The sequence below is a fragment of the Littorina saxatilis genome, linkage group LG10 (assembly GCF_037325665.1).
Source record: "Littorina saxatilis isolate snail1 linkage group LG10, US_GU_Lsax_2.0, whole genome shotgun sequence".
NCBI lineage: Eukaryota > Metazoa > Mollusca > Gastropoda > Littorinimorpha > Littorinidae > Littorina > Littorina saxatilis.
In genome coordinates, this window is record NC_090254.1 from 45,930,222 (window position 1) to 45,943,876 (window position 13,655).

At 48.5% G+C, this 13,655-nt stretch overlaps 2 protein-coding genes across 4 annotated transcripts in view; one reads left to right on the forward strand and one right to left on the reverse strand.

Moving 5' to 3' along the window:
- The window catches only part of LOC138978952 (receptor-transporting protein 3-like), a 294,059-nt gene that overhangs the window by 178,751 nt on the left and 101,653 nt on the right, over positions 1-13,655 (forward strand). The window lies entirely within an intron of this gene.
- The window catches only part of LOC138978951 (uncharacterized), a 149,513-nt gene that overhangs the window by 3,449 nt on the left and 132,409 nt on the right, over positions 1-13,655 (reverse strand). For 2 of the 3 annotated variants that reach the window (XR_011459865.1, XR_011459866.1), the window contains 4 exons: positions 12,631-12,796; positions 12,245-12,382; positions 8,139-8,253; positions 38-3,392 (listed from right to left, as the gene is read on the reverse strand). Coding sequence is in view for 1 of the 3 variants with exons in the window: in XM_070351761.1 (XP_070207862.1) it covers positions 1,368-3,392; positions 8,139-8,253; positions 12,245-12,382; positions 12,631-12,796 (2,444 nt within the window). In the remaining 2 variants the exon portion in view is untranslated. Of the gene's footprint in view, positions 1-3; positions 3,393-8,138; positions 8,254-12,244; positions 12,383-12,630; positions 12,797-13,655 lie in introns of those variants that run through there. The other variant, XM_070351761.1, reaches the window with a different exon arrangement.

The window sequence follows — 13,655 nt, forward strand, 5'->3', positions numbered from 1 at the left end:
CCTGGATGGGGACCCACCTGGATGGGAAGCAAAACACCTGAACCTGCGTCGTTAAAGCTTTTGTACCATAGTCTCTACCAGTGTCACACTTGTGTCACCATAGTGATATTTCTCTACCATCGTCACACTTGTGTCACCGTAGTGACTCTTCTAACAGTGTAACCATAGTGATGACAAGGACACTTGTGTAACTGTTGTCACACTGCCACACATCACACACGTACGGTTGTTTCTACCGTTGTCTCTCAAGAAAGTAACAGCCAACACAGTGTAGCAACACTTTGACCTTTGCTCACACTCTACATTCAAGGTCACTGACTTTTGTGGCACTCTACATTCCACGTGACTAAGGGAGTGTGAGTGTGGAGGCCGTCAGTGATACCTACAGGCAGGGTACTGGGTGCCCTCCCTTGCTTCATAAACACATCAGCTCAGGTAGCGAAACCATTTTTTCTGCGTGAGGCAGAGACAGACAGGAAGGAAAATCTGCCCGTGTTGACGACTTAGCCGACTCTACAGAGCAAGGGAGGTAACACGAGTGACAGTCTGCACAAGACGGAGGCAGCTAGACAGGCAGGAATCATTGTCCACGTTTCACAGGGACTCTACAGAGCAAGGGAGGCAACACCAGTGACAGTCTGCACGAGACGGAGGCAGCTAGACAGGCAGGAATCAGTCCACGTTTCACAGGGACTCCACAGCGCAAGGGAGATAATCTGTACGTCTCACAACACTCTCCTTTTCTGCGTGCCACATGCCTGTATTCACCCACTGTACGCAAAACTCAACGGAGACTTTCTTCTGTAGGAATTTGAAAATGATGCTGGGATTTGGAAACCACTATTGGCTTCCAGGAACAGAATTTGTGTTATCTGCCAGAGACAACCATACACGTCAGCAAAATGGATTTGTGTAATGCGCTCATCTGTCATTTCATGTAACATGGTGGCAGTAAGATAGCCTGGGAGAGCTGGATTCTGTAACAGGAACAAAACTTGCACCTGTGGGTCGTCAGGCAAAGGTACCGGTCGATGTTTGTCCAATCATCACGCGGCAAGATACAGGAAGGGAAGAGGTGTATGGGTAAAGGCGTTGTCACGGCATAGCTGGGGCCGTTTCACTGTGACGTTTTCAGCACACGTTTCAGGGTACAGCTGAAAACACTGTCACTTGTCTCACTGTTGGTTCACCGTCAACTTTTCAGCATCTGCTGCCAGTGTATGGATGAAAATAGTGTGGCTCCTCTGACAAGTATTTGACAAGTGTTTCACTGCGCTTGACTGGTTTTAGACATGTTAGGTGAGTGTTTTAGTGTTTCAGTGTGTTTCAGTGCGATGTTTTCAGCATCTGTTGCAGAACGGGACACTTCAGTGCGATGTTTTCAGCATCTGTTGCAGAACAGGACATTTCTTGCTGCTGGCTTCGTCCTCATCCTCACACAACAGGGTCACGACCTCCGGCTCCGACACACACTTGACCTTGTCCCCTGGGCTGGAGGAGTGGCGTTTGATGGCACTGTGGCTGGGGGTAGTGGGGGCGTGGTCATCGTCGCCTGACTCTCCTCCCGCCCCCCCGGTGGAGGAGGTGGGGGTGGGTTTCAACTTGACCTTGGCAGAGTGGTCGTGGTGGTCGCCCCCTCCGCCCTCCTCCCCGTGTTTCTGCGTGGAGCTGGATGGGACGTTGAAGGGCTCGTTGCCGCGCTTGATGGAGCTGGTGACGCAAGCACAGTCGTCCTTGCCAAGCTCCGCCCCCTTCTTGGCCCCGTCCACTGACCACCGCACACAATCGCAGTCGGAGCCCGAGGCCGAGTCACAGGGGGTCATGTGTGAGGTTGTCTTGCCGCCCCGGCCCCGCACCTCGCCGGGGGAGGTCTCGATGATGCTGCGCAGCTCCTGCTCGTTGCGCACGATCCAGCAGTTCCGCTCCACGCAGATGATCTCCACCTCCCTCTCCCCAAACAGCAGCATGTGCTTCTCGTACTTGGCCTTCTTAGCCGGGGGGGTGGGCGTCTTGCTCACTCCCTCCCTCTCCCCCTCCCTCTCTCCTTCCCTGCTGTCCACTCCTTCCACCTCCTTCCTCTTCGCTCGGTCCTCCCTGGCGACCTTGCCCTTGGCTTCGGCCCCCGCCGAGCTTTTCCCCGCTGACGTAGCGGTGGGCGCAGCCTTGACCTGCGATGACTTGTTGGCGGGGGGCTTGGTGTCCTTGTGCGAGGCGGACAGGTCGAGGGGGGCGGCGCCTGTGGTATCCATGGCGACGGTGGGGAGCAAGGCGGAGGTGGCCAGGTTCCAGGGGGATACGCCCAGCCCCGCCAGGTAGCCCACCATGTTGGCCCCCACACCGGGGAAGCCAGGGGGGATGGGGGGGAAGGGGGAGGCCCCCAGACCCAGACCCCGGTCAGGCAGGGTGTAGTCGTACCCAAAGGGCGTCTCGTAGCCGAGCGGTACACCGGGAAACACTGCACCGTTGACAGACATCCTGGGGGACACCACGCCCAGTGATTGGCTGATGCCGGGCTGGGGGGCGGAGCTACTGGGATTGGACGCCTGGTGAGCGGCCGCTGCCTGGGGAGGGTTGGCGGAGTAGTCTCCCTTGGCTTTCCGCTCCCTGCCCCTGGCCCGAGCCCTGGGGGACGAGGTTGACTGTTGGGGTCGATGGGTCGCGGGGTCGTATGGAGATGATAACGCCGCTGTCAGTTTCTCTGCGCGACTGTCAGCGGGCCGGGCTGAGTCCTCGACCTTGACCCCGCCCTTTGTCTTGGCGGGCGTGGCAGTGATGGTGGTAGGGGAGGCGGAGGCCGACTTAGTGAGTAGGGAGGGGGAGAGGGAGGCGCTGGACACGCCTGACTGACTCTCGGCAGAGTGGGCCAGCTGACTGATCACCTCCTGCAGGCTGGGCCGAGCGCTGTCCGACTTTCCTCGCGATGGCACTTTGGCGGGGGAGGGGCGGGGGGGAGGGGAGGAGGGGGAACCCTTGGAGTGGTCTACGCCTAGAAAGTTGGGCTGCCCCCCGCCAGGCTCCTCCTTGATCCTCCTTTTACCCGCCCCGTCCCCGTGACTAGACACAGAGTGGCGGCTCCCTGCCCTGTCCTTGCTGTAGCTGTCGGCCTTGTCCCCAGCGTCTGAAGCCACGCCCAGAAAGACGGGGGACTCCATGCCGCGAGATCCTGCCCCCTGGGCCGAGCCATTGTCCCCGCTGCCGGGGCTGTGGGCGGGGAGCAGGTCCAGCGACGGCTTGACGTCCATGGAGTTTGAGCCGTGCGACTGAGGCGACGCTGTCCCCGACTTGACCCCATCCGTGTAGGACGGGTCGCTGTGGAAACCGTTGGGGTCGGCAATGTGCGGCATTTGAGAGATGAGGCGCTGAACGGCTTCCCTGTCGATCTGCAGGTCATCCTGTCACAACACACACACACCTCTTAGTCTTGATACTTCATCACAACACACACACACACCTCTTAGTCTTGATACTTCATCACAACACACACACACCTCTTAGTCTTGATACTTCATCACAACACACACCTCTTAGTCTTGATACTTCATCACAACACACACACACCTCTTAGTCTTGATACTTCATCACAACACACACACACCTCTAGGTCTTGATACTTCATCACAACACACACACACCTCTAGGTCTTGATACTTCATCACAACACACACACCTCTAGGTCTTGATACTTCATCACAACACACACACACCTCTTATTCTTGATACTTCATCACAACACACACACACCTCTAGGTCTTGATACTTCATCACAACACACACACACCTCTTAGTCTTGATACTTCATCACAACACACACACACCTCTTAGTCTTGATACTTCATCACAACACACACACACCTCTTAGTCTTGATACTTCATCACAACACACACACACACCTCTTAGTCTTGATACTTCATCACAACACACACACACACCTCTTAGTCTTGATACTTCATCACAACACACACACACCTCTTAGTCTTGATACTTCATCACAACACACACACACCTCTTAGTCATGATACTTCATCACAACACACACACACCTCTTAGTCATGATACTTCATCACAACACACACACACCTCTTAGTCATGATACTTCATCACAACACACACACACCTCTTAGTCTTGATACTTCATCACAACACACACACACCTCTTAGTCTTGATACTTCATCACAACACACACACACCTCTTAGTCTTGATACTTCATCACAACACACACACACCTCTTAGTCATGATACTTCATCACAACACACACACACCTCTTAGTCTTGATACTTCATCACAACACACACACACCTCTTAGTCTTGATACTTCATCACAACACACACACACCTCTTAGTCATGATACTTCATCACAACACACACACACCTCTTAGTCTTGATACTTCATCACAACACACACACACCTCTTAGTCTTGATACTTCATCACAACACACACACACCTCTTAGTCTTGATACTTCATCACAACACACACACACACACACCTCTTAGTCTTGATACTTCATCACAACACACACACACACACCTCTTAGTCTTGATACTTCATCACAACACACACACACACACCTCTTAGTCTTGATACTTCATCACAACACACACACACCTCTTAGTCTTGATACTTCATCACAACACACACACACCTCTTAGTCTTGATACTTCATCACAACACACACACACCTCTTAGTCTTGATACTTCATCACAACACACACACACCTCTTAGTCTTGATACTTCATCACAACACACACACACCTCTTAGTCTTGATACTTCATCACAACACACACACACACCTCTTAGTCAGGATACTTCATCACAACACACACACACCTCTTAGTCTTGATACTTCATCACAACACACTCACACACCTCTTAGTCATGATACTTCATCACAACACACACACACCTCTTAGTCTTGATACTTCATCACAACACACACACACACCTCTTAGTCTTGATACTTCATCACAACACACACACACCTCTTAGTCTTGATACTTCATCACAACACACACACACCTCTTAGTCATGATACTTCATCACAACACACACACCTCTTAGTCATGATACTTCATCACAACACACACACACCTCTTAGTCTAGATACTTCATCACAACACACACACACCTCTTATTCTTGATACTGACATCACAACACACACACACACCTCTTAGTCTTGATACTTCATCACAACACACACACACCGCTTAGTCTTGATACTTCATCACGACTCACACACACCTCTTAGTCTTGATACTTCATCACAACACACACACACCGCTTAGTCTTGATACTTCATCACAACTCACACACACCTCTTAGTCTTGATACTTCATCACAACACACACACACCTCTAGGTCTTGATACTTCATCACAACACACCTCTTAGTCATGATACTTCATCACAACACACACACACCTCTTAGTCATGATACTTCATCACAACACACACACACCTCTTATTCTTGATACTGACATCACAACACACACACACACCTCTTAGTCTTGATACTTCATCACAACACACACACACCGCTTAGTCTTGATACTTCATCACGACTCACACACACCTCTTAGTCTTGATACTTCATCACAACACACACACACCGCTTAGTCTTGATACTTCATCACAACTCACACACACCTCTTAGTCTTGATACTTCATCACAACACACACACACCTCTTAGTCTTGATACTTCATCACAACACACCTCTTAGTCATGATACTTCATCACAACACACACACACCTCTTAGTCATGATACTTCATCACAACACACACCTCTTAGTCATGATACTTCATCACAACACACACCTCTTAGTCTTGATACTTCATCACAACACACACACACCTCTTAGTCATGATACTTCATCACAACACACACCTCTTAGTCATGATACTTCATCACAACACACACACACCTCTTAGTCATGATACTTCATCACAACACACACCTCTTAGTCTTGATACTTCATCACAACACACACACACCTCATAGTCTTGATACTTCATCACAACACACACACACCTCTTAGTCTTGATACTTCATCACAACACACCTCTTAGTCATGATACTTCATCACAACACACACACACCTCTTAGTCATGATACTTCATCACAACACACACCTCTTAGTCATGATACTTCATCACAACACACACCTCTTAGTCTTGATACTTCATCACAACACACACACACCTCTTAGCAGGGCTCGACAATAACGAATGCCCGACAGCCCGGGGCAAGCGTTTGAACCTGTCGGGCAAGTAAACCTTATGACCAGCTGCCCGACGGGGCAAGTGACAATATGTCAGTGAAAATTAAAATGTATTCAAATACCTTGGCGTACAAAGGACCAAACTTCCGAAGAACAAGACTCTTCCAATGTTTCCCCCAATGTTATCGATCGTTTCTGCTAACCGGAAATGCTTTCATTCATGTATTCACCGCATTCAGGAATTTCCGATTTGGTGACATTTCTTTAATCTAACGCGGCTTCTCATTGGTTTAGGTCACGGCTAAGAGCCAATCAATGAAGAGCTATCTGAAAACTGAGAAGCACAGTTCAAAATGGCTTCGCAGTCGTCGATGTTTTCCTTTTTAACAACTTCAAAGCGCGGTGTAGATGACACAGACGATGGTTCGAAATGAAAATCCCAGAAGGCATTCGAGGCCTGTCGTGACCGGAAATTCCTCTCATCTTGGCTTACGGAGTCAGTGTGTTACTGTTTGCATTACTCCGTTTTATTGTTTTATATCTCATTCTCTATTTAGTTTATTGTGGCAAGTAAAAAAAAAATGGGGCAAGTAGTTTTGATGTGTACTTGCCTGACAGGGCAAGTTGTCAGAAAAGTTAATGTCAAGGCCTCTTAGTCATGATACTTCATCACAACACACACACACACCTCATAGTCTTGATACTTCATCACAACACACACACACCTCTTAGTCATGATACTTCATCATAACACACACACCTCTTAGTCTTGATACTTCATCACAACACACACACACCTCTTAGTCATGATACTTCATCACAACACACACACACACCTCTTAGTCATGATACTTCATCACAACACACACACACCTCTTAGTCATGATACTTCATCACAACACACACACACCTCTTAGTCATGATACTTCATCACAACACACACACACCTCATAGTCTTGATACTTCATCACAACACACACACACCTCTTAGTCATGATACTTCATCACAACACACACACACCTCTTAGTCATGATACTTCATCACAACACACACACACCTCTTAGTCATGATACTTCATCACAACACACACACACCTCTTAGTCATGATACTTCATCACAACACACACACACCTCTTAGTCATGATACTTCATCACAACACACACACACCTCTTAGTCATGATACTTCATCACAACACACACACACCTCATAGTCTTGTACTTCATCACAACACACACACACCTCTTAGTCATGATACTTCATCACAACACACACACACCTCTTAGTCATGATACTTCTTGTCTGTCTGTCTGTCTGTTTCAAATTTACACGGCTTTATACATTTATACAGACACTGAGGCAAGGACAGAGACAGACACAGAGAGATAGAGACATAGAGATATAGACAGAGAGACAGACATAGACAGAGAGACATAGACAGAGATATAGACAGAGAGACAGAGACAGAGACAGAGAGACATAGACATAGACAGAGAGACAGAGACAGAGACAGAGAGACAGGCAGACACAGAGCCAGAGCCAGGGCACAGCATATTGACACTCACATCCTGGTCGTAGTCCAGACCGCGGCACTGCGTGATAAGAGATAGAGAGAGAGAGACAGACACAGAGCCAGAGCCAGGGCACAGCATATTGACACTCACATCCTGGTCGTAGTCCAGACCGCGGCACTGCGTGATAAGAGATAGAGAGAGAGAGACAGACACAGAGCCAGAGCCAGGGCACAGCATATTGACACTCACATCCTGGTCGTAGTCCAGACCGCGGCACTGCGTGATAAGAGACAGAGAGAGAGAGACAGAGAGAGAGAGACAGACGGCGAGCAGGAGACAGAGAGAGACAGACAGAGAGAGAGAGACACAGAGAACCGTACACATTATGTGGACACTCACATCCTGGTCGTAGTCCAGACCGCGGCGCTGCGTGATGGCCTTGTCACGGATGATGCGGTTGATGGAGGAGATGCTTGGGATGTTCTTCTCCGTGCACACCTGGTCCTGCAGCAACCTGCACAAGGACAACGTGTCGTTATAGCACACATGTACACACATAACACACCTGTACACACAGAACACACTTGTTCACATATAACACACATGTACTCACAGAACACACCTGTACACACATATTATGCAGGTAGAATGTGTTGTTACAGCACACCTGTACACACATATTTGACATGTACACACATAACACACCTGTACACACATAACACACCTGGTCCTGTGGCAACCTGCACAGGTACAACATGTCCTTATAGCACACCTGTACACACATAACACAGCTGTACACACAGCAGCCTGCACAGGTGGAATGTGTCTTTATAGCACCCACATACTCAGAGTACACACCTGTATATTTGCATAACGCAGCTGTACATACATTACGCACCCATACACACCCATACACACACAACACAGCCATACACACACAACACAGCCATACACACACACCAGACCTGTTTACCCCCTCAAATGAAAATCAGGAATGCAACTGGTACTTTTCCGTAATTTGAGGCATCTTTGAGTAATCTTTTTTATCAACCATAAACCAGCTTGAAAACGATTAAACGACAAGTTAATTCGCGCGCTACTATGCAAAACAAGTACAAAATTGTTAACCATGTTTAACAGTACACACACAGAAGCTCGATCACACACACCACAAACACACAACACAAGACAGCTGATATATATGCAAGTTAACAAAGACAAGTTTACTTTATCTAAAAAAAAAAACCACCAGTATTCAGGGGCGGAGCAAGAGAGTTAGAGGGGGGGGGGGGGGGGTACAACCTGGGGTCCAGGGGTTGGGGGGTCTGGCTGAAGAATTATAGCTATTTTATTAACAATTTGTGGCTTATCCTTGATTTTAAACATGATAAACTGGTGTCAGCAGCCATTCATTATTTCTTTTAAAGTTAGTATTAAATAATGGCTATTTATCTTCATTGATATCTGCTCCCGACAACAACAAAAATTTCACAGACAGAAAATGTTTTAATTTTTTTTTCTCCACAGACTGAATTTTTGTGTTTTTTGTTGCTTTTTTGACAGCAAGGGGGGGGGGGGGTCCGGAACCCCTGTAACATCCCCCCCACCCCACCCTAGGACTATTTACAGTCAAGATGCATGTGAACAAAACCACCTTACATTCTGTCACATCAGACATCCTGCATTAAAACCAGTCATAATAACTCTCTCCAGAAGCTACCTTTAATTTTAGAGGACCGATTCGTTTATTTCATTTAAAAATTTTGTTGTAAGTTTTTCGATTCAAAGAACTGTGATCTTTGCTATATTGGAGAAATATTAATGGAGATCAGTTTTAGAAACAGAAAGACTTGAATTTCGGCAACAGCGCAAGTCACTGATGAGCGCGACCATAGACCTACATCTATGTCTCTGGCGCGACTGACCGTAGTGAGAGATCGGTTCGCAGGTCTGGGAGATTCTGTGGAAGTAGAGACCTAGGTCAAATAAACTCGATGCGAAGCAGGCTCATGTTTTGCCAAACATAATTTCGTGTTTTTGTTTGTTTCCATGTTCATTTGTGTACTGCATTTTGTTAAAATTAATGCTGCGTCTAACCTCGGGACACGTGCCGCGACGTGACTCGTATTCTAACTGACTTAGCTTTGTTGTTGCACTGATCTCAAGTCGATCACCAAAATGAATGTGGTTCGCTCTTCTTAAACTTCACCAGACACCGCCACTTGACTTAATAGTTTTGCCGATATTTCTGTACAACTTTCGCTTTTTTGGTTGGCATTTCGTCCCCACAGAGATCCGATATTACCCTTCGGACCAATGTCGATCTCAAAACCGCGGAATCCGACAAATACCTTGCTGTGCACATGCGCAGAAAAGGCTGTTTTGGTCAGCCTTGAAATCACAGTCCTGGTGACTACCACAATTTCGACTTCGAATTTTCACGCACGAAAAAGGTTCTCTCGACCGCAATTTCCGGAATTTTCGGTAGATTTCCGTAATACCGGAATTTAGACCCCAAATCCGTAATAATTCCGGACAATCCGGGAGGGTAAACAGGTCTGACACAACACAGCCATACACACACAACACACCCATACACACACAACACAGCCATACACACAACACAGCCATACACACACAACACAGAACACAGCCATACACACAACACAGCCATACACACACAACACAGCCATACACACACCACACAGCCATACACACACAACACAGCCATACACACACAACACAGTCATACACACACAACACAGCCATACACACACAACACAGCCATACACACACAACACAGCCATACACACACAACACAGCCATACACACACAACACAGCCATACACACACAACACAGCCATACACACACAACGCACACATACACACACAACGCACCCATACACACACAACGCAGCCATACACACACAACACAGTCATACACACACAACACAGCCATACACACACAACACAGCCATACACACACAACACAGCCATACACACACAACACAGCCATACACACACAACACAGTCATACACACAACACAGCCATACACACACAACGCAGCCATACACACACAACACAGCCATACACACACAACACAGCCATACACACAACACAGCCATACACACACAACACAGCCATACACACACAACACAGTCATACACACACAACACACCCATACACACACAACGCACCCATACACACACAACGCAGCCATACACACACAACACACCCATACACACACAACACACCCATACACACACAACACACCCATACACACACAACACACCCATACACACAACACAGCTGGTCCTGTGGCAACCTGCATGCACAGAACATGTTGTTTGAACAAACGTGTACACCTATAATACACCTGTACACACATAACACACCTGTACACACATAATACACCTGTACACACATAACACACCTATACACACATAACACACCTGGCAGGCTGGACTTGACAACTTGTTGATTGACAGTAGAGGTGCTGACTGGAATAGACTGTTGAATGCCGAGAGAGGCAAGAGGTGTTCACCTGTCCCCTTCCCATGTCACGTCACGGCTCTAAAAGTCGAAAGGGGGCTTTTCCACTGGTGTGTTTGACACAGTGACATCCACCCCAGTGTCACCACGGCTTTAACAGTCAACTGGGGGCTTTTCCACTGGTGACATCCACCCCAGTGTCACCACGGCTTTAACAGTCAATTGGCAGTGACATCCACCCCAGTGTCACCACGGCTTTAACAGTCAACTGGGGGCTTTTCCACTGGTGACATCCACCCCAGTGTCACCACGGCTTTAACAGTCAATTGGCAGTGACATCCATCCCAGTGTCACCACGGCTTTATCAGTCAACTGGCAGTGACATCCACCCCAGTCAACTGGGGGCTTTTCCACTGGTGACATCCACCCCAGTGTCACCACGGCTTTAACAGTCAATTGGCAGTGACATCCACCCCAGTGTCACCATGGCTTTAACAGTCAACTGGGGGCTTTTCCACTGGTGACATCCACCCCAGTGTCACCACGGCTTTAACAGTCAATTGGCAGTGACATCCACCCCAGTGTCACCACGGCTTTAACAGTCAACTGGGGGCTTTTCCACTGGTGACATCCACCCCAGTGTCACCACGGCTTTAACAGTCAATTGGCAGTGACATCCACCCCAGTGTCACCACGGCTTTAACAGTCAATTGGCAGTGACATCCACCCCAGTGTCACCACGGCTTTAACAGTCAACTGGGGGCTTTTCCACTGGTGACATCCACCCCCGTGTCACCACGGCTTTAACAGTCAACTGGGGGCTTTTCCACTGGTGACATCCACCCCAGTGTCACCACGGCTTTAACAGTCAATTGGCAGTGACATCCACCCCAGTGTCACCATGGCTTTAACAGTCAACTGGGGGATTTTCCACTGGCGTGCTTCACACCGTGACATCCACCCCAGTGTCTCTAACTTACCTCCCCTTACCAAGTGTATCTGTGTGACTTACTTTTGGCGTATTTCCCAGGCGAACATCTGGGGGTTGTCTGCCTTGTAGGTTCGCACCATGGTGACGACGTCCGGTGTGGTCACCTTGGGTTTGCTGCCCCCGATCTGACCCGGGTTGATGCTGCCCGTCTTACGGTACCTGCAACACCACATCATGTCATTACGGTGTGTGAAACATTACGGTACCTGAAACACCACACCATGTCATTACGGTGTGTCAAACATTACATCTCAACACAAAACAATACAATACACTGCAATACAAAACAATACAATACAAAACAACACACTACACTACTAAGGACTCACCTATTGAGGATCTTGCTGACACAGCCATGTGACACCTGCAGCCGATTCTACACTACACTACACACTACCGAGCCTCACCTGTTGAGAATTTTGCTGACACAGCCGTGTGACACCTGCAGCTGCCGGCTGACCTCGCACGGCCGGATCCCCTGTAGCGCCAGCTGTAGGATCTGGAAGCGCAGGTGGTCGGGGAGCGGTCGCCCGTTGGTGAACTCCCGCCCATACTGGTTGATGTTGCGGCCACCTGGTGGACAGAGGGACGAGTTGTACTGTCAGGGAGGTGGACAAGACAGACAGACAAGACAGACAGACAGACAGACAAGACAGAGGGACAAGTGCTTGAGTATGGATCCTCCAAGCTAAATATTGCACATATGTCAGGATATTAAAATTGATTAAAGTTTTGTTGAAACAGGGACAAGTTTTAATGTCAGACAGGAAGTAAGCCATAATTTGGACCTGTAGGAAAAGACCGGGTTTGAAAAGGGGGGAGGGCCATGACTGTCAATAGGGGGGAGGGCCATGACTGTCAATAGGGGGGAGGGCCATGACTGTCAATAGGGGGGAGGGCCATGACTAAAAGGGGGGAGGGCCATGACTGTCAATAGGGGGGAGGGCCATGACTAAAAGGGGGGAGGGCCATGACTGTCAAATGCAAACGAGTCTTGCAGTATTCACAGTGAAGCCTGCACTGCTTCGCACAAAGCCACACAGGCAGGGGGGGGGGGGGGGGGAGACGTATGCGTTACAGGCGCCTGTGACACTGCTTCGCACAAAGCCACACAGGCAGAGGGGGGGGGGGGGGAGACGTATGCGTTACAGGCGCCTGTGACACTGCTTCACACAAAGCCACACAGGCAGGGGGGGGGGGGGGGGGGGGACATCTGCGTTACAAGCACCTGTGACAGTGCTGTTTTATGGCCGTCTGTTCAATGAGGTTACTTCAACCCTTGCTGTCTTGCTTCCTTTCTCTCCGTGTGGCTCAGTTAGTTTGTCTTTGTTCTTTGTATATTGTTGTTTGGCTCAGTTAGTTTGTCTTTGTTCTTTGTATATTGTTGTTTGGCTCAGTTAGTTTGTCTTTGTTCTTTGTATATTGTTGTTTG